The 18,955-nt window shown below is 38.2% G+C and overlaps 4 protein-coding genes across 9 annotated transcripts; 2 read left to right on the plus strand and 2 right to left on the minus strand.

Moving 5' to 3' along the window:
• Positions 1-963: 963 nt before the first annotated feature.
• LOC126589787 (uncharacterized) lies at positions 964-3,973 on the minus strand. 3 transcript variants are annotated; one of them, XM_050255202.1, is made up of 6 exons: positions 3,791-3,973; positions 3,564-3,640; positions 3,267-3,399; positions 3,115-3,172; positions 1,437-2,960; positions 964-1,339 (listed from the first exon to the last, which is right to left on the minus strand). In XM_050255202.1, the coding sequence occupies exons 5-6, from the start codon at positions 2,931-2,933 to the stop codon at positions 1,316-1,318; spliced, it is 1,521 nt and encodes a 506-aa protein (XP_050111159.1). In that variant the 5' UTR covers positions 2,934-2,960; positions 3,115-3,172; positions 3,267-3,399; positions 3,564-3,640; positions 3,791-3,973; the 3' UTR covers positions 964-1,315. The 3 variants fall into 3 exon arrangements, with proteins under 3 accessions (XP_050111159.1, XP_050111144.1, XP_050111152.1); XM_050255187.1 differs by having other exon boundaries at positions 3,260-3,399; XM_050255195.1 differs by having other exon boundaries at positions 1,437-2,975; positions 3,260-3,399.
• Positions 3,974-5,891: 1,918 nt separating this feature from the next.
• On the minus strand, positions 5,892-8,339 carry LOC126610951 (uncharacterized). Its single transcript, XM_050279126.1, has 6 exons — positions 8,089-8,339; positions 7,871-7,995; positions 7,686-7,782; positions 7,461-7,570; positions 6,733-6,807; positions 5,892-6,186 (listed from the first exon to the last, which is right to left on the minus strand). The coding sequence occupies exons 1-6, from the start codon at positions 8,156-8,158 to the stop codon at positions 6,136-6,138; spliced, it is 528 nt and encodes a 175-aa protein (XP_050135083.1). The 5' UTR covers positions 8,159-8,339; the 3' UTR covers positions 5,892-6,135.
• A 480-nt stretch (positions 8,340-8,819) lies between these two features.
• On the plus strand, positions 8,820-11,064 carry LOC126610957 (uncharacterized). 4 transcript variants are annotated; one of them, XM_050279161.1, is made up of 5 exons: positions 8,820-9,097; positions 9,405-9,461; positions 10,211-10,396; positions 10,536-10,575; positions 10,734-11,064. In XM_050279161.1, the coding sequence occupies exons 2-5, from the start codon at positions 9,459-9,461 to the stop codon at positions 10,814-10,816; spliced, it is 312 nt and encodes a 103-aa protein (XP_050135118.1). In that variant the 5' UTR covers positions 8,820-9,097; positions 9,405-9,458; the 3' UTR covers positions 10,817-11,064. The 4 variants fall into 4 exon arrangements, with proteins under 4 accessions (XP_050135118.1, XP_050135109.1, XP_050135103.1 ...); XM_050279152.1 differs by having other exon boundaries at positions 9,410-9,461; XM_050279146.1 differs by having other exon boundaries at positions 8,820-9,064; positions 9,410-9,461.
• Positions 11,065-11,624: 560 nt separating this feature from the next.
• LOC126614085 (uncharacterized) lies at positions 11,625-16,439 on the plus strand. Its single transcript, XM_050281713.1, has 14 exons — positions 11,625-12,004; positions 12,093-12,155; positions 12,351-12,800; positions 12,943-13,014; positions 13,200-13,325; positions 13,436-13,636; positions 14,184-14,231; positions 14,358-14,513; positions 14,741-14,902; positions 15,081-15,174; positions 15,255-15,373; positions 15,475-15,519; positions 15,713-16,024; positions 16,137-16,439. Exons 1-13 carry the CDS (start codon positions 11,687-11,689, stop codon positions 15,944-15,946), a joined length of 2,088 nt encoding a protein of 695 aa, XP_050137670.1. The 5' UTR covers positions 11,625-11,686; the 3' UTR covers positions 15,947-16,024; positions 16,137-16,439.
• The last annotated feature ends 2,516 nt before the right edge of the window (positions 16,440-18,955 follow it).

The raw sequence follows: 18,955 nt of genomic DNA on the forward strand, positions 1-18,955 counted from the left end.
GTTAATAGCTCTATATATTCAAAAGAAGCTTTAGGGGGTAGGGACAAAGGATGATAAAACACAGTGCTCGTTCCACTTGCAATAAAGAATTAAAAGAGGAAGGGCATCAGTATGGTGCTCCAAGATTATGACTTCCATAGCCAAAACCTTACTTCAAGTATCGCTCTGTTTTCGTGTGACATCCAAAGATACCTACCCTCACTATCTGCAAGTGAAACTCCTGTCTATCTTTTAATAACTTAACTCTGCAGTCGCTATAACACTGTTACATTAGAAGTTAAAAATGCATTTTGGACTTAAATATGCAATACGTAATCTAGTACATTGGAACTTAGCGATCGTTCTCTGAAAGAATCGATGTTGCAAAAGAATGTGGAATTCGGACTACCAGTTCTTAATCAAATGATGTAATCTTCAATAAACAAGAACGTGAAATTCTGCACTTATTAGCAAAACTGTGAATCAATATAATGCCAGAGTATGCGTCTTATTCTTCTTTTGACTACTCGTAAACTCGAAAACTCTGCTCCAGAATCCATCTTCCCTAATGTATATACTGCTTCAAACAATAGGAAGTTACGGAGTACTAACTAGTAACTACTATATTAGCAAAGAATTTACATGATATGCCATGCTGCGAGGAGCTATTTCGAATCTTTGCCACGTGATATAATTTAAGGGAAGCCCCTCCCAATTATTAGCAAGAGACCGAATTTAAGGACCCCAAAAATCATGAAATTCAACTTCTAAATCAAATCGTTCTTTGAGATGCTTAACGATTCACGGAGGAACAAGATAACAGACTGGAGTAACCTTTTTCCCTGAGTTCTTGGTCCTCGTGAGAAAGCACCTCCTGCATTAGATTTCTCCAAATATAGTAGATTTAAATACCTTTCGGTCATATTCTTCCACTGTGGATGGGAAATGTCATAAGGTTTATGATAATACAGAAGTTTAATGTAGTTATGCTCAAAATTTTAAAATGTCATATACTTTTCTATATGGACGGAAAATGTAGAACACTGTATGTTTAGAAAGTACTCCTTCCGTATGTATATCACTTACAACCGGCATCTCAATTTCAAAATTATAAATGTACACGAAAGCATTCCGCTTACAATCCTACTAAGATGACAGTTTTTTTTCTTTTTTTGGGTGGTGGGGGGACAAGCTTAACCTTAATGTACAGATTGAAAACTTTACGTTGTGTAAGTTATATGTACTTATGTCAAATCTAAGAATCTATCCACACAAACCACTGGAGAGTCAAGATACCCTTACGGAACAAGTTCATCAGCGTCACTGGATTGCTTGATCAAAGCCAAAAGTGCAGCATTGCCTGTTCAATGAATTTGAGAAATGGAAACAAGTCATCAATCTCTGCAATCAAGGTGAAACAAGGTTCATGCCGAAAGGAAAATGCAAGAAAATCATACCTCCATAACATTGTGCAAGGGCTCATCATCCTGTGGAGAGAGTTTCTTAGGCTTCCAACTACGCATGTCAGACTGTATTAAATTAAGATGCTCATGTATCTCCCGGAACAGCTTCAACTCCTGTTCTCCCGCATGACTAATTTCTTGCCTTATATTATTCCTCTCTCCCTCCAGACGCTCTATCCTCCTCCACAACTGTTGAAATTTTGCTTGCTGAGATTCAGTAACGCCACCACTCACCCCTCTCTCTCTCAGATTCGAGTCAACACTACTTATCCCATCTCTTGGTGTAGGTATTTTGTTCTCCTGCTTCTTGATATGCAACATTTTCTTTACCCTATCTGTTTCATCTCTAACATATGCTTCACTCTTCTCATCCATCACCAGATGCGGCTTACCAAGCCTGTTCTCGACTTCCAGAGTCAATGTATTAAGTTCTTTCTTCTCTCCTTCACCGGCTTTATGATTCTCATAACTTTGTGGGACTTCGAAAACATCATGGACTCTTGAGGAGCATGAAGGGCCATCCCTTCCCGGTAGATTCTCACTCTGCTTAAGTTGATCCAAACTAGCAATCATTTCTTCACTGGCTGGCTCATTTTTTGGGCTTATGCTTATCTTCGGAATTGGAGGCAATGAACAAGTCCTGGATGGAGGACCCTTCCAGAGTGCAGATTTGCCATAATCCTTACAATCGGATATCTCCTTCACTCGTGCGTCTAACTTCTTAATCTGCTCCCAGATAGTATTCATGTTCCCGCCTGCATAATTTGGTGATTTCTTCTCAACATCTACGCTCTGGACATTGACTTCCTGATCCACCTTCTTCTCCTGTTTTTTTGTTGCAGGTTCGGGTTTGGGGATCATTGGTCTGTCTCTTTCTCGTTCTCTTTCTTTATCTCTGTCTTTATCTCTATCTCTTTCCACAGTGCTTTTGAGCAATTCCTTGAGCTCAAGTGGAGGTAGAGAGTTGATTCTTCTAATAGCCTCGCTAACACCCGTTTCCCCATTGCCAAAATCACCTCGAGAGTTGATTCTTCTAATCGTCCCACTAACACCCACTTCCGCACTTCCGAAATCATTTCTTTGAAACAACAAATTCTCCGGATATACATTTTCACCAGCTCCTAGCTCCGTGCTGCAGCCCATGCTTAAAAGCTTGTACCTATAAGCCTGAAGTTGGAACTCAAGCGAAGCAGTTTCCATTTCTTTCTGATAAATGAGGTCTTCGAAAATGGCAAGAGCTTCCTCGGCATGGCAGATCTTTTCCTCCGCCAATCTCTTGTATTGATTTGCTTCCATCTTCATAGCGGACTTTTCTCCTTGCAAACGCAGTATCATGGATAGAGCTTCATCAGCTGCAGTAGATGATGCTTCTCTTTCCTTATCCAGATCAGAGTAAAGCTTTTGCAGTAGTTGTTGTTGCGCTCTAAGCGCTTCGGTTAGCGTTATCATATCAGTTTCAGGCATTCCACAAGGCACACCACCCTCCGCCATCTCGGTTATATGGCAAAATTCGGACTTCTAGAAAGAACAGAGCTATGCAAAATTATCAGTATTTACTTCAAATTCACATATGCAGTAACAAACTTAAACTCCACTTGATATTCCTAATCTAAGAACTTGAAAACCGCAGAAACAACACACACAAAGGAACCAAGAAGCAAAGACGGATTACCTGATGCTGCGCAAAAGGCGAAAACTTGATCTTCACAAAACCCAGTTGAGAAAAATCACTGCGGAAAGATTCAACCATGTCAGAATTTCTTCTTTTACAACGTCAAAAAAGGAAAATAAATAAATAAAATCAAATTAAAACTTACAAGAAACCTGTTTCTGCAGAACAACGAATTAAAATGAAGCCAGAAACGAAGAATTCTCTATGGTTTGACGAAATGACATGAAACCTATCCGCGCTTTTCGTTAAGGAACAAGCGCAGAAACAAATCCACCTTCTTTTACTCTGCAATCAAGGAGAAAACGCGGAACATCAACAAAACGCCGCGAGTGATTAATTCGAATCTTCCCAAGTTCAATTAGGTTCTTCATTCGTCCAGACTAGAAGCATGTACGCGTTTAGGATTGAATGCAAGCACAAAAAAATGGCTAACGTAAAAAAACACCTACCAAAAATCGAATCTTTGTTATTTTCCTTCCTTATAAAGCAGGAGCATCAGCAGCTGAAGCATTCTTTTGGACGTGTTCTGAAACAGAAAGCATTGATTAAGGTTAAACAAAACTGTCGTTACCTTTGTTTCCACGAAGGGTGAATCGTACGACAACATCGGCAAACACAAAATCTATATCCTTTCCTACCAACCAAATAGATCAAACCAGAAACGATGTCGTCTTACCTTCTCTCCCGGCGATTAGAGCTTCCCACCAATTTCGATCACTGTCTCAAAAGACTAGTAATCTAAATCTTAATCCAAATTAATTTCTTCTTAATCATTACGAAGTGGGGCCGCTTCTCTTCCTTTTCTCCCGCTACCGTTATTGAAGGGTCCTTCAATATTTCAAAAGTCGTTAGTAACTGGTTCAACGGCTATAAATTATACAAGATGGCAGCAGGGTCCTAGATATTGCCAGACACACCGACCACCTGAAATATTTATATAGCAACTCGGGACGGGAATTGGGAATCCGGATCCTCGTCGGATCCTCTTTGTGAGGATTCAAGAATCAGATATCATATATGTTCATCGTACATCGTGCAGTCAGAAATCATATTAAATATTTTTATTTAAAATTAAACACAAACAGTACTTGATAAAAAATGACCACACGATGTACGATGAACGAACACGATTCACGAATTCTCATGATCCTCGTTAAAATGATCCGGAAATGATTATGTTGGGGAAATTGGGACGTCAAGGTGGCAGTATCCAAGCCAAGCTGGCTTGTTAACTCTATTTCTTCTTTTTTCCCCTTTTGGCTAATTCCTTATCCTTGTGGATGGGTCAACCATACTGATATACTATTTTAGCAATCATGATTTATGAAGAATCCAATGGGCATGATGATAGTAAACCCAGCCTGGAACACACCCCGGAATTTTAGTACACATTACATTTAATAAATCTTCAGTGTTTTTTAGAGAAATGACTTACATGTAATCGATCACAATGACATTCAAAATATAATAAAATAACTTCATAGCATGAAATTGTGCGAAAATTTCCGCTGAGTGCATGTAAGTCTCTTTTCCGGTTTGCATTTGGTTTAAAATCATTGAAAGGGAAATTAATGATATAAGAAAAAGCTAGCAGGTGGTCCATTTATTTGCTTGTGATTTTGAATTTGTTAGTTATCCACATGATACATCACCTCCTTATTAAAGATGGCAGGATGGGATCATAAAGAGAGAAAAGGATGCACGAGCAGAAATAATTAAGAATAGAGTAAATTGTAGCAATAGTCCCTCAGCTTTAATTAAATTGGAGCAATGGTCCCTCAACTAAAAATTCATTACCATTGGTCCCTCAACTTATCAAAATGTGTAGCTATAGTCATTTTCATCAATTTCGTCAAAATTTTGTCAAAATAAGTTGTGTTGGAATAACCATTTATATAATTAGGATCCTTCAACTCATCAAAGTGTGTAATTATGGTCATTTTCGTCAACTAAGTCAAATTTTTTGTCAAAACGAGTTATGTTAGAAGGACCATTGCAACAATTGGGTTAAAGTTAAAGGATTATTTCTCCAGTTGAATTAAAGTTGAGAGACCAATGTTAATAAATTTTTAATTGATGGACCATAGCTGCACATTTTGATGAGTTGAGGGACCAATGATAATGAATTTTTAGTTGAGGGACCATTGCTTCAATTGAGTTAAAGTTATGGGACCATAGCTACAATTTACTCTTAAGAACAATAACATCTGAAAGGACACTTGAACTAATGTCAAACACAAATGAAAATAGCTTTTTAGCCAAAATAGTATTTGAGATTGGCATAACTCCTCATTTTGATCCATAACAATGAAAATCTATAGAAGTGGTTGTCCGCTGGAAATTATTTTGGTCATTTTGTGAAAATTTTGTCAATATCCTTGTTAAGTGGAAGGGTTTGTTTGACAACAATACCCTTAAAAGTTGGACACTCATCGTTCAATTGACATTTAACGAGGATATTGACATTATTTTCATGAAAGGACCAAAGTGATTTAAAGTGGTCAAACTCATGGCCCAACTTCTATCAATTGTCATTGTCAGGGACCAAAGTAAAGTTATGTCAATCTTAATGACCATTTTAGATAAAAAGCCAACGAAAATTGATGAAAGAAGACGAAGAATATAAGCATGGTTAGCTAGTTATAATGAAGGGTGGACATGGATGATGGATTTGAATACCGGTGCCATGCAAGATGCATCTGGAAAAAGATAACACACAGATACGATCATTAGCCCTGGTATTCTCAGACACTCACAAGAACCAAATACTCCAATGGTGAAGTTGATAACATTCGTATATGAAGCGAAGCTGTCTATAAATTACGTTATTCAACAAGCAGAAGGCTCAAAGCCATGTAATAGATAACTTCTAAGAAATACATTGTGCTACTGTTCAACAAATCAGTTGGCAAAATGAGCAATGCCACTCCGCTTAGACACTACTTACAAGGAAACAAAGAGCGTGTTGTGCCTCTGCTTTTGGCCCCGAGAAACCTAGCTCTGAGATCCATCAATGTCATTTCAATCCACAGGAACCTCGACCTCCATCTTCAATTCAGAGTTGCCAAGAGTCTGTACACAACGCGGAACAAAGTTTGACATCATTTTCTTATTTTCGGCATTCATATTATGCTTTCTACAAATTTTATTGCTTAAACTGAATTTCAATGCACGTAATGTTTGCGAAAGTATTAACTATTCTGATTAGAGAAGAACCAGGAACGAATGGACAATTAATTTACTTTACACTCTTCGGTATGTCCCAGAGTATAGGAGTATCAAGAAGAATACAACGTGTTCAAAGAAAAGCAAACCAGAATGAAAACAAAACATCTCAACTTCTTGAGATATTAAACCTTCAAGCCATTCTATCACAGCGCTAACCTTTATCACATGTATGCTGGACCCAACAAAAGTGTGATTTTTAGTGAAGATAACTTACGAACTTGGGAAAAAATTCTGGGGGCATCCATCCCCATGAGGAAAATGAAGCTATGGTTACATGAAAATAGTAAAATATTGTTTCCAAAAGGCAAACAAAATCATACTAACCAGACCAGTTTTATATCTATAATAATGTGCACCAACTACAACAGAGAACTCATTATGTTGCGGTACCTTCACAAAGTCCGATATGCTTAACAATGAATCCTTTGTATAGCCTGATTCCTCTAGGACATGCGTCAATACTTGCTGTAGAAAAATAAACCGAATAAGCACAATATCGAACACACAAATACTCACAGTTCCAGAACAGATAATTCCATTAATCTTGTACAAAGAAAAGCTGAAGTCGAGTTTTCAATCAAAAGTCCTCTTTTTTAATAAGAAAACCAATACATGGTCATTTGAAAAACTAGGTCTCAAAGAACATACTTTCATGAAGGTAATACAAAGAGCACATTCCGATTTATGATTATAAGCATTTTTCCCCTTTTTTTGCCTACAAACCAAGTGTCACGTCCGTTTGAAATGAGAAATCCTAGATTAAAACCCAGATTATGTTTTAATTGGTAACTTTAAAACAGATGGTGAATGGCTCTATACCAGGTTACTGAACATAGTCGAGATAAACATATCTGTGATGGGAAAATCTTGTTTGAGACGCTTCACAAAGATAATTTTTTGAACATGAACTAAAGTGCCCCAAGCCTCATTCCAAAGCCCGAAGGAAAGCATTCCAGAGTTTACAAAGAAAGGTTTATAATGTTGCATAATGCACTTTTGAGAAATGTGCTTAAGCACCCGTGCAATTACCAAGAACTCAATGTAAACATGAATAGTGAAAAGTTAGTAATTTTCCATTCAAAGGTTCTAACTTTAACATGGATTGTGAGAGAACCAACCTCCCTCTGTTGCTCAGATATGAACTGCCCCGTCAAATCCCGCAAAACATCCAACATGTCGCTGAATGCGACTTTCCCATTACCGTCTGAATCATATACCTTAAAAATAACTGCAAAACAGATATACACCCCAAACTGCAACTCAGAAATAAGACAACAAATCAAGCAAGCTCATAGCAGCCAATATACTCCTAATACCGAAATTACTAATGAAGAAATTATTACACTCGATTTTTTGCTGCAAGCTTGCACGAGAACTGAATGCTGATAAGAACAATACGAACTCCTTAAAGTTCAATCCATCCAATATCTTCAGCAATCTCTGAAATATGAATTTTAATAAATTTACATTAAAAAATGTGAAAAGAAAGCTTCAATCTTAGAGGGAGAGAGAGAGAAAGAGAGATTACCTGAGAGAGAGGATTGACGGCGAATTCGGGAACGGACAAGAACTCATCGGCGGAGATAAAACCTCCCCCGCTGCGATCGAGCTGACAGAACCGCTGGTACAGAGAAACTATCTCCTGCTGGGAAACTTGAAACACGAGACGCACAAATCGAATCGAATCAAAACGAATCAAATCAAACCAAACAGCTCACAAACATAAAAGAGTTAAGAAACGTTTACATGTGTTGTTACAGTGCTCCTGGACTTCTTCGATGTCGTACTGCGTGAGCATCGAGGATGTGTTGCCCATGTCGGCGGTGGCGAGGACGAGACGAGATCAGGTGGGGTATTGTCTACGGGAAACTGAGGAAAGAAAGCCCTAACGAGCAGCGGAGATAACAAGGCGCTTGTAAAGCCGCCGCCTTTGCAGGGAGGGACAGGCTACAAAGGTTGTTGGAGCTAACTCTTCGCTCGCACGCAGCGTGTTTGAATAAGATGTAGTTAAATATGACGACACGGGAGAAACTGAAAAGTTATAAAAGTTAAGGGGAAAATTGATTAAAATAAAGTTTGTAGGGGCCAAGTCGCCAATTCGTTACAAGTTCGGCGGCAAATCGCGGAATATATTTTGTTTTGCGGTCAAGAAAGGAACCGGATCCCTCCGGACCAAAGGAACTGAGCCACCGGATTAAATGATTCGGACCATTGAAATTTGATCTAACAGTTACAAATAAAGAATCATTCTAAAAGTTATAATAATTGTAACAATTTAATTAAATTTCAATAGTTCGGATCATTTGATTCTTGAGCTCTGTTCTTTGGATCTGGAGGGGATCCGGTTTCGTCAACGAATATTTGTTGAGAGTTTTAACGAAAAACTACATTTTTATACTAAAAAATCAAATATACTACTATTCACTTTACCCTCAATCTTATTATCTTATCGTTAAAATTCAAGATTTTTATTAGCGTTCTTACTTTGTTTTCTCCAGCCCGTGAGCTAGCACCTGCCGCTACCACTCCCTCATAACTCAGCCGCTCTCAACCCGAGAATCGCCCTGAACGGCGGATAAGTCTGAGCCAGCATCCAAACACACAAAACAGTCGCCAGACGTTGTAGCAGGACCTGATTCGCGAGCAGGGACGGCGGAAGAAAGAGGCTCAGGTTGATTTCCGCGCGCAGATTTTGGCCGGCAAATCAACTCACCGCTCCCAGGTGGCTTATATCTGAATTGCAAACAATTCATAGGTTAAATCTCATGTTCATAGTAAATGCAGATGCCCAGATTAATTTTTCGATAAATAAAAAAGAAAACTTTGGTGTTTGTGTAGCCTGTTGGGTAAAATTAAATGCTGCCCAGTTTCGAATTTTCTGGAAAACAAGTAGGATTCAATTGCAATTGAAGAATTATGAAATAAAGTAGCTACCTTTGTTGTTGAATTGTTCAATTTGTGATTGATGCATATGGATTTTCTAGCATGTACACCGGAGCATGGTAGAATTTTCCCGATGCTAACATCGACATATCATATATTTAACTGGATTTTTTGGGCAGGTTAGTAACGAGAGAAATACTGATTCCTGCGTGTGTTCGGTTCGGAGTTGAAGAATGGTGTGTACATACATGATCCACTCTGTCTCCTTTTTATCATTACATTGTAATTGTTGGCATATATGGATGAGAACATTAAGTTAACGAAGGAATGAATAAATCCTGCAAACATAATCGCTATATTGTAAGGAGATCGTGGTTAAAGGAAACTCAGGGGTTCGTTTTGATCATCTAGTCGAAATTCATTTGGTTATTATCATATCAATATAGGTTGGAACAATGACAATTTGCAAAAGAACCTGTGACCATGACTCCTCCGAGTGGAGGAAGCAAAAGTAGGCGACTTATGGAACATGATATAGTGTGTCCTCCTTTAAGTAGTTTCTTGTGTAAAGCCATGTCATGTTGTCGGGTGCTCGTTGCACATATGAACTTCTTGAAACTGCCTTGGGTGTATATTGAAGCTTCCGTTTCATAAATGACCAAATTGAGAACATAATCTGAGGTTTTAGGACACAATTCGGATTATGACTGCCAAAACTGTAAGTGTGTATATCTGAAACCTTGAAGCCTTTGAGATATGGGTTCGATGCTAAGTTGCGTTTTGGTCATATTTGTGCACGGAGATTCAACCTATCTATTGTGATTTCTTTGATCAAAGTGCATCTAGAACTTGAAAAAAAGGGATTGTTGAAATTGTGTGTGGCCTTTATATGGTGTTCATTTTAGCTGTTACATAGGTTTGATATTAAGAAATTTGTATGGAATACAAGACTAAGAAATGCGCTATTTGTTTGTTTGTGTTTCAGGCCATGTATATTCGTGTTAAGCGTAGTAAGACAACTTACTTTATCCAGTGTGAACCAACTGAAACAAGTTTAGATATAAAGCAGAAATTACATGATCTTATTGATCGACCGGTAAATGACCAGCGCTTGATCTTAGTCAGTACTGGGGAAGTATTGGAGGATTCAAAGGCGTTGGCGGATCAGAAGGTATGAAACAAAAATTATTGCAGTTCTCTCCCTTTTACTTGAACATAGAGATTACTACAATTAATTTCATCAGATAGATACTGATCCGTTGAGCTACAATTATGTTGATATCTGCAATTATGTTTTCATGTCTGTTCAGGTTGAAAATGACGCCGTTGTTGCACTGGCTTTCAGAAAAGGCGAGTCTCTTATCCTGTTGTTTTTCAGTTCTCACCTTACGTTTAAGCTTATATTTGGCATTTCTATTTTGTTCGCGGGGTTGTTAGCAGTTGATATGGATTTATCTTACGCTTGCTTTGGGCCAGCCTGATAAAAAAAATTCTTCGATTTCCTCCAGATGACAATGAGTTTGAAGAGGTCAACATTGTTCGGCCAGACGACTTCTATCCGTCTCGTGATGCAGATGCAGGCAGTTGGTGAAGCCGGAAGTTTTGCTCCAGAAAAGCTAACCAGCTGCAATCCAGCCTGCAACATTTCGAGTGTAGGTCTAGCTATCGACATCAATGGAGGCCGAAGTCCATCTGCTTCGATCGTTTCCTACTCGTGCTCAGATCTTTAGGACAATAATATTTAGGGGTACTTTGATCTAGGTCCAAAAATTCGATTTGTTATTGGATTTAGTCCAGTGTTCTATTTTTCTACTTTAATTAAACTTCTTGATTTATCCATCTCTATTCGCATTTTTAATTTGAATATTTAAATATAAAAGATTTAACTGCTTTATGAAAAATAGTTAAAAGTCTTTACGTCTTTCATATGTGATACTTACACCATAGATTGAATAAATACATTCAACATGTGATGGAGATAGAATATACAAAAATAAATAAAATTTAAGGAAAACTAAAGAAAAAGATTTGAAAACTTTAAGTTTAAACGATAAGGGCAAAATAAAGGGTAAAGTAAATAATACCATGATTGACATTTTAGTGTAAAAATCTGGTTTTTCGTTAAAATAAACAGTGTCGAGAGTTTTTCGTTAAAATTTCCTAAAATTAATCTGCCTGCCGTCCATGAAAATTGGTCCAAAAAAATTTAGTCTTCATACATTTATAAATCCTTATATTTAATTCAAAATTAAGTTAAAGATTATTCTATAAATAAGAGTTAATTTTCATCAACGACTTTTTTGGGCTTGGCCCTTTTTCCCATTGGGCCCTGAGACAAAGATTTGCGACCCAAACGGCATGTCGCATCACGGGAAATTTGCCTCCTTATCCCAAACCAGAAGCTCGCTCACTGGTCAGGAAGCGCGAAACACTCCGGCCTCCACAGCTGAGTCGAAAAGCCATGTCCCTCCTTCCCTCCACCTCCAAGCTTTGCTCTTTCCACCCTCCAAACTCTATCCCTACCCGCGTACTCCCTTATCCTCGTCCCCAAACACTCCGAATCCTCGGCGCCAAGAGGGCCGGCAAGCGGAGGTACCCGTCGGAGAAGAAGGAGCTGAAACTGAAGCATAAGGAAATCGCAGGGGACGTCAAGAACAAGTACGAGGGCATCTGGAGGCTGTCCAAGCTCGGCGTCTCCGTCGACAAGGACCCGGGAAAGGACTTTCTCGGCGTCTCCGATGGCTTGCTCGAACAGATTGCCAAAGTACTCGAATTTCCGGTAATTTTATCCGGCGGCACTTTATGTCAAGCATTTTTGTTCAAGTTTTCACATTTTTTTAATCTTCGTCTCTTGTTTTTCGTTTCAGGTTCCTTCGATGCTGCCGACGGAGGCGTTCACGGTGGTTCGGAAATCTTTTGATGCAAGGAAGGTATGTTATGTTGTTTTGAATTTTGGTTTATCGTTGAAAGTTCGAGTCTTGGAAAAATGGCGATTCGCATCGCGTCTGTTCCATCTGTGAAATTGTTTCAAATGGTTATGGAAGAGTTGGGATCATTTCGATTTTGTTGCCGAGCAAGTAATCTGATTTTTTTGTTTATGTTCCCCCTGATTAATTTTTGTGTAGAGGCTGAAAGAACCGAAATTCGTATACATTGTGGAAATGGATGTCGACAAACTTCTGAGTCTCGAGCCTCGTGCTTGGGACTTCATTTCTGAGTTGGAGCCGAAAGTTGGGCTAGTAGAACACATGCCTGAAGCTAGAAAATCTGGAGATTTGATCAATATAATACAGGACTTTAAGAAAGTCCATCAAGGTATAGTTTCAAGAGGAAGTGGCAATAACAGGAGCAATGGGTCTGAAGGATCACACACGCATCCCACAGCTAAAAAACCAAAAATTGCGGTGGTGGGTAGTGGACCATCAGGGCTGTTTGCCGCCCTTGTTCTTGCAGAATTTGGTGCAGATGTTACGTTACTAGAAAGAGGTCAGCCCGTTGAACAGAGGGGCCGCGACATTGGCGCTCTGGTTGTCCGCCGGATGTTACAAACAGAAAGCAATTTTTGCTTTGGGGAGGTTATACTTATAACTTGATTCACATTGTTTTCCTGCTCGATAACTGCATGTGCCATTATGTTTTAAACACACACACCTCCCTCTGTATATATACGTCTATGTTTTACCATTGAGCCATTTATCGAGGACTTATTCATGGCAGGGTGGTGCAGGTACCTGGAGTGATGGAAAGCTGGTGACAAGGATTGGAAGAAACAGTGGCAGTGTTTTGGCGGTCAGAACCATTCTCTATCCTTTTGTTTGTCTTCTCTTTGTGTAATTTGGACAATGAAATACTGAGCTGTCACGGCATAAATAATAGACTACGTAGCATCTCTTTTCTTTTCTTCTAGGTGATTAGTATCATTTAAGCTATTACCTGACCTTATGTGAGTTGATTCAGATTTATTTACTTTTCAGGTTATGGAAACGTTAGTTCATTTTGGGGCTCCCGAAGGAATCTTGGTTGACGGAAAGCCTCATCTGGGAACAGATAGATTGGTTCCATTACTTCGCAATTTTCGGCAACATCTGCAACAGCTGGGTGTGAGTCACACATCTATTTTCTAGCTAAATCAAATGCATATTATTACATTTATGTTGCTTACCACTTCCATTTTGTATGTTCTTAGTAATTCTTTTTTTGGCATGTTCAGGTTACCATAAAGTTTGGGACTAGGGTAGACGATCTCCTTGTAGATAACGCACAAGTTGTAGGTGTCAGAGTTTCTGATTCGGCTGACAATAGTCAGAAATGGGGATATGATGCTGTTGTTCTAGCTGTTGGGCATTCTGCACGCGATTTTTATCAAACACTTCTATCTCATAACATAGACTTGATCCCGAAAGATTTTGCTGTGAGTTACTTTTCCTCCTCTTTCATATGGATCAATGGAACTTTGTTGTCCAGCTCTGTACGTATATATGGAGGCATAAATCCTCCGCATCAACGGGCCACTGTAGCCTTCTTACCCACATCATTTCCAATACTTTACCTTCCAGATTTCTGGCACTATTACCGTATGTAAAGATCACAGGAGATAAGCATGTGCACAGAAATAGTTTATATCATTAAATATTGTGTAGTTGGAGACTTGGGAGCAGCCTCTCCATAAAATGGGGGTAAGGCTAGCCGACATTCACCTCTCCCAGACCCTGCGTAAAGCGGGAGCCTTGTGCACTGGGTACGACCTTTTTATTAAATATTGTGTAGTTGGAGGAGTTACGTTCCTTGTTGCCAGAAGAATGTATCCATCTTTCCATATTTGTTTTCGAAATTATGTATGTCGTCTTTTTGGGTGAATAAAATGGCATGAATTACTGTGAAGCCACATTCCTTGGTATTAGTTGTAGTGCTAGAATCAATTCTTTGGTAGCTTGATAAAAACTTAACTTGGCTAACAGGTTGGCTTGCGTATTGAGCATCCTCAAGAAGTAGTAAACAGCTTACAGGTTAGTTACTTCTTAGCGTCATTTAAAAAAAAAAATTGGACGTGTTGTTATTAGGTTAAGTAAATTCTTTTATCACTCTTTATACCTATTTATTTTTTTATTTTTTTCCTTATTACAAAAATGTAGTATTCTGGATTGGCAACTGAGGTTCGCAGAGGACGTGGTAAAGTGCCAGTGGCAGATTACAAGGTTGCCAAATATGTTAGTGGAAAGGATGGGGAAGAACCTTCAGGGGCAACAAGTCGTAGTTGCTATTCCTTTTGTATGTGTCCTGGTGGTCAGGTGCGTATTCTGTTTTCAAATTTCTTGATTTTTATTTCACCTGACTGAAAGTATTAGCTTCTTAGTGCACCAAGGGTGCAAAGTTTCGTATGTTTATTATCAACCAACAATTGGCTTCTTCTGGGTGGGGAATTATATAAACTTCAGAACCATGTTTGAATTTTAAATACCTAGTGAAGAATGATTGTCTATATTAGACTTAGAATCGCTAAAATGGTATTTTTCAGGTTGTTCTCACTAGTACAAATCCATCTGAAATCTGTATCAATGGCATGTCATTTTCTAAACGTGCGTCGAAGTGGGCAAATGCTGCACTTGTTGTAACAGTCTCAGCGAAAGATTTTGATGTTTTGAATCTCTGTGGACCTCTTGCTGGGGTTGAGTTTCAGGTAACTTTTTCTTTTGATTATATCTAGTGTTCCTTTTTCTGCAGTATCATATTTCTTTATTTACCTACCAACTGAATACAACTTTAAGATCGGCAATAGGATTCTCTAAGATAAAATACTAAAGCATTGTCGGACCAAAAAAATCCAAAAATCAGCTTATGATGTTATAATATTTTAGAGGGAATTTGAGCAAAGAGCAGCTAGAATGGGCGGGGGGAATTTTGTGGTGCCAGTGCAGACAGTTACGGATTTTATGGACAATAAGTTGTCAGGTAGAATTGTTATGCCATTTCTGGATTAGTTTTGCAATCATATGTTCAGCAAGCTAAGGTTTTGATTGTTTCTTCACTAGTGACTTCTGTGCCACCATCAAGTTATCGATTAGGAGTGAAGGCAGCAAATCTCCATGAGATTTTCCCCATTCATATAACAGAGACGTTGCAGCATTCACTCTCTGTGTTTGACAAAGAGGTGTTGCTTTTCTACTCTTGTTGTAACTTACCTTTATATTTATGATTAATGACAAACAATTACTGATCACAATTACTTGTCTCGGACTTTGGAGCTTTCAGTTACCAGGTTTTATATCCAAGGAGGCCCTTCTTCACGGAGTGGAGGTAATCCCAGTATTTAATATTTGTTTTAACTTTTAGTTTCTTTTTATATTAACTGGATATTGATCGTGTTACATAACAAATAATCTGGTTGTATCTCAATTCGGTATAGGTTGATCATATATCTATACAACCACCAAAGTTCTTTATGTTATTGATGTCAGTATCTTATCAATTGTTGTAAAATTGCTTCCAGACTAGGACTAGTTCACCCATCCAGATTCCCCGCGACAATGATACTTATGAGAGCACATCGTTGAAAGGTCTCTACCCTGTTGGTGAAGGAGCAGGTTATGCTGGAGGGATTGTGAGTGCAGCTGTGGATGGCATGTACGCTGGTTTTGCAGTGGCAAAGAATTTTGGTTTGTGTAATGAAGGCATCGAGTCAATTTTGGGCAAGGCTCGGAGTGCTGGATTTTTGGAGTACTAGAAGCATGGTTGATGTTTCTTAAAGTTGGTTCGGAGTGCCCAACAACACAAGCTCAATCATCCACATTGGAGGGCTGAGGTTAGATAATAACTAATTGGTTTCACATCCACCAACTCAAACTTCAATGAAATAATTAGTACGTTATCGACGATCAGTTTTAAGATTTGCTCCTGTTCTTATGCTTATGCAGCTCGATAAGATTTCCTGTTCCGTCGATGATTCAAACTCCGCAGTAGAGTAATCCAGTTGATGGGTTTGGATGAAGATTGTTGGAAGAACGCAGTTTTGACATTTGCATCCCATCAGAGACTGGTTTATATATGATTTAATTTGGATATATTGCTAACTTGACATTAACATAGCTCGATCTCTAGCCACGAGGCACATTTCAATCAAGCAACATGAACTCGGGAAGATTCCTGTAAGATTTTGTAGATCTGAGTATATCAGATTACTTGATCAGAAAGCTAACTATTTGTTGTTTATCATGCTATACATTGTTTGCACACCCCCAGCAAAGTTTTAGTGTGGACTGTGGAGTTTGTTTTCTTGTTTTTTTTACTTTCAGTATGAACTGAACTTTAAGAGTATCTCCAGTGGAAGATGCAAAATGCCTTGAAATGGGGCATTTTGCATATTTTGTTGGGCGGACAACTCTCCAATGGGAGAGATGTAAAACACCCATCTTGGCCGGGAGATGTAAATGAAAATGTAAATTTACATATTCTTTTACATCTTTTAAAGATGGATCCCGCCAGTTAAAAGAGAGAGAAAAAATGGTATCTCAAATTTGCCTCTCTCTCGAAAATATAAAATAAAATGTAAATTTGGCTCTTACGTGTCATATTTGTATCTTTCCGTTTACCTACTGTACTGTTTCTAAAAGGATTCCTAACGGAACCTTACGAGAGTTCGTTCCACTAAATGCAGAGGCTCGGGATCACGTATTAAACTTGTACAGTAATGTGAGAAAGGCAATAGCATGAACGAAGTAACTTTTATTTGTGTATTTCTGTTAGTTCCCTTTTACGTACGATTCATGCCCTATCAAATTGGTATCAGAAGCCTCTCGACCCTACGAGCAAAAAGGATCCAGGCGCCGCTCGCTGAGGCCAACCGTTTCTGACGAACCACCGATCGCCTCCATCAGCGTTTGCAATGACTCCCTTCAATCCAACTTCAACGACATTCACTGAATTCAGCCAAATTTTCACGTCCAGTTTCGTTTCTGGCGAACCTCGGATCCTCATTTTTCAAGTGGATTAATTAGAGCATGTGCATGCGCAGTATACTACAATTGCTTAGTGGATTAATTAGAGCATTGGACAAGCTCAACCAATCTCCACCAATCATCTTAGTTACTTGTATATACATGCATGCGGGCGGGGGTCTCTTTATTCTATATAAACAGCGTTATATATACACACACACATATATATATATATATATATATATATATATGTATATAAAATACATACCTAGCTTCGCATAATCTACGTACGGTTCATCAAAGTATAGTACGTACGTGCTAGTATATACACACACACACACACACACACAGCTACAGCTCCTTAAGCTGCTTGTTTGCATGGTGACGTACGGCTATGGTGGTGGCTGGTGCGGCCGTGGCGGCGGCAGAGCCAAAAGGCTTGCGGCCAAACATGGACCCCATCTTTGGAAGTGGGGGCGTTGACTCAAGCTTGCCGCAATGGGAGGTCAAAGACCATTTACAAAGACGCTGGGAGTTAGAGACTACAGTTGACCGTCGAAATTAAGGGTTGCGGATTAAAAGATTATTTGCTATCGTTAATTAATGGTTTGTTTGGAAGTGTTTTTAAAATGATTGAAAGCGTTTTTAGTAAAATTATTTTTTAAACTAATCCTTAATCAAAATGCAAGCGAATCCTAAAAACATTTAAAGTGCTTTTGAAACTCATAAATATTTAAAGTGCTTTTAATCATTTTAAAATTACTTTTAAACGAGTTCTAAACTAAATAAAAATAAACGGATAGAACAAGTCAGTCTAAACCCTAAAATAAAACAAGCTAGCCGGTCAGAATTTGACCCCATTATACATGGCATGAACATGTTGGAGAGAAAACATATGAATATATTAATTAATACAAGCTGAAAATACAAATACCATGTACTCAGACACGAGAGCATTTCGGTGAAGATCATATCAAATTATAATATGAACACGACAAACACGTAAATTTTAATTATTTATATTCCCAAAATAATAAACCTTTGTGTCTCATATTAATTAATTATTGAACTAACTAATAAAATAAAAGCTACTACCCACATGGGAGCACAAAAGTGACAATTAAGTTTGTCTATTTAGAAGATTTTTCTTTTTCCAATAAGTGGCCTTGACGGTATAAATCTTAGAACATAATTGTGTACGATTTTGCATAAAGTTTTATGTTAAATTCAAGTACTACATATTTTTTTTAAAATATCTTTTTAATATCTCTACTTTTTTTTACGCTAAGCATCTGTCTCATTATCTTATCTTCCAACTAGAGTATCTAGTTAGAAGAAAGAAAGTGGCGAGGACATAAAAAAACCATGTGTTGGAATTGCACTAGTAGCCAGGACATGGAAAAAGTAGCATGCCATTGGCATATGCATCATGGGTTTTGATGATTCTCCGTGATTTTATACTTTGCTATTATAAATTTATAATTCCATCACATGAGCACCCATCATTTGGTCTTTTGTCTGCTTTAATTCATGAATAAAATTTGTGTAGGCCATTTAGTACTACGGTTTAGTGGTATTCTTTTTTACTTGTAATTGAGAGGTTTTAGGTTTGATTCTCACCAAAGGCGAATTTGAACCATATTATTGCTAGCTCATTGTAAATCTAAGCTCACCCTCATTTCCTTTAGTATAAATAATATTGTTTGTTCAAAAAAAATATCGGTGTAGTGCATTCTACACTTCAACTATCTGAATTATGGAAGGATAATCTAACTTAGGAAGATAGGATGACTACAGTG

The sequence above is a fragment of the Malus sylvestris genome, chromosome 2 (genome assembly GCF_916048215.2).
Source record: "Malus sylvestris chromosome 2, drMalSylv7.2, whole genome shotgun sequence".
In the NCBI taxonomy this organism is placed as follows: domain Eukaryota; kingdom Viridiplantae; phylum Streptophyta; class Magnoliopsida; order Rosales; family Rosaceae; genus Malus; species Malus sylvestris.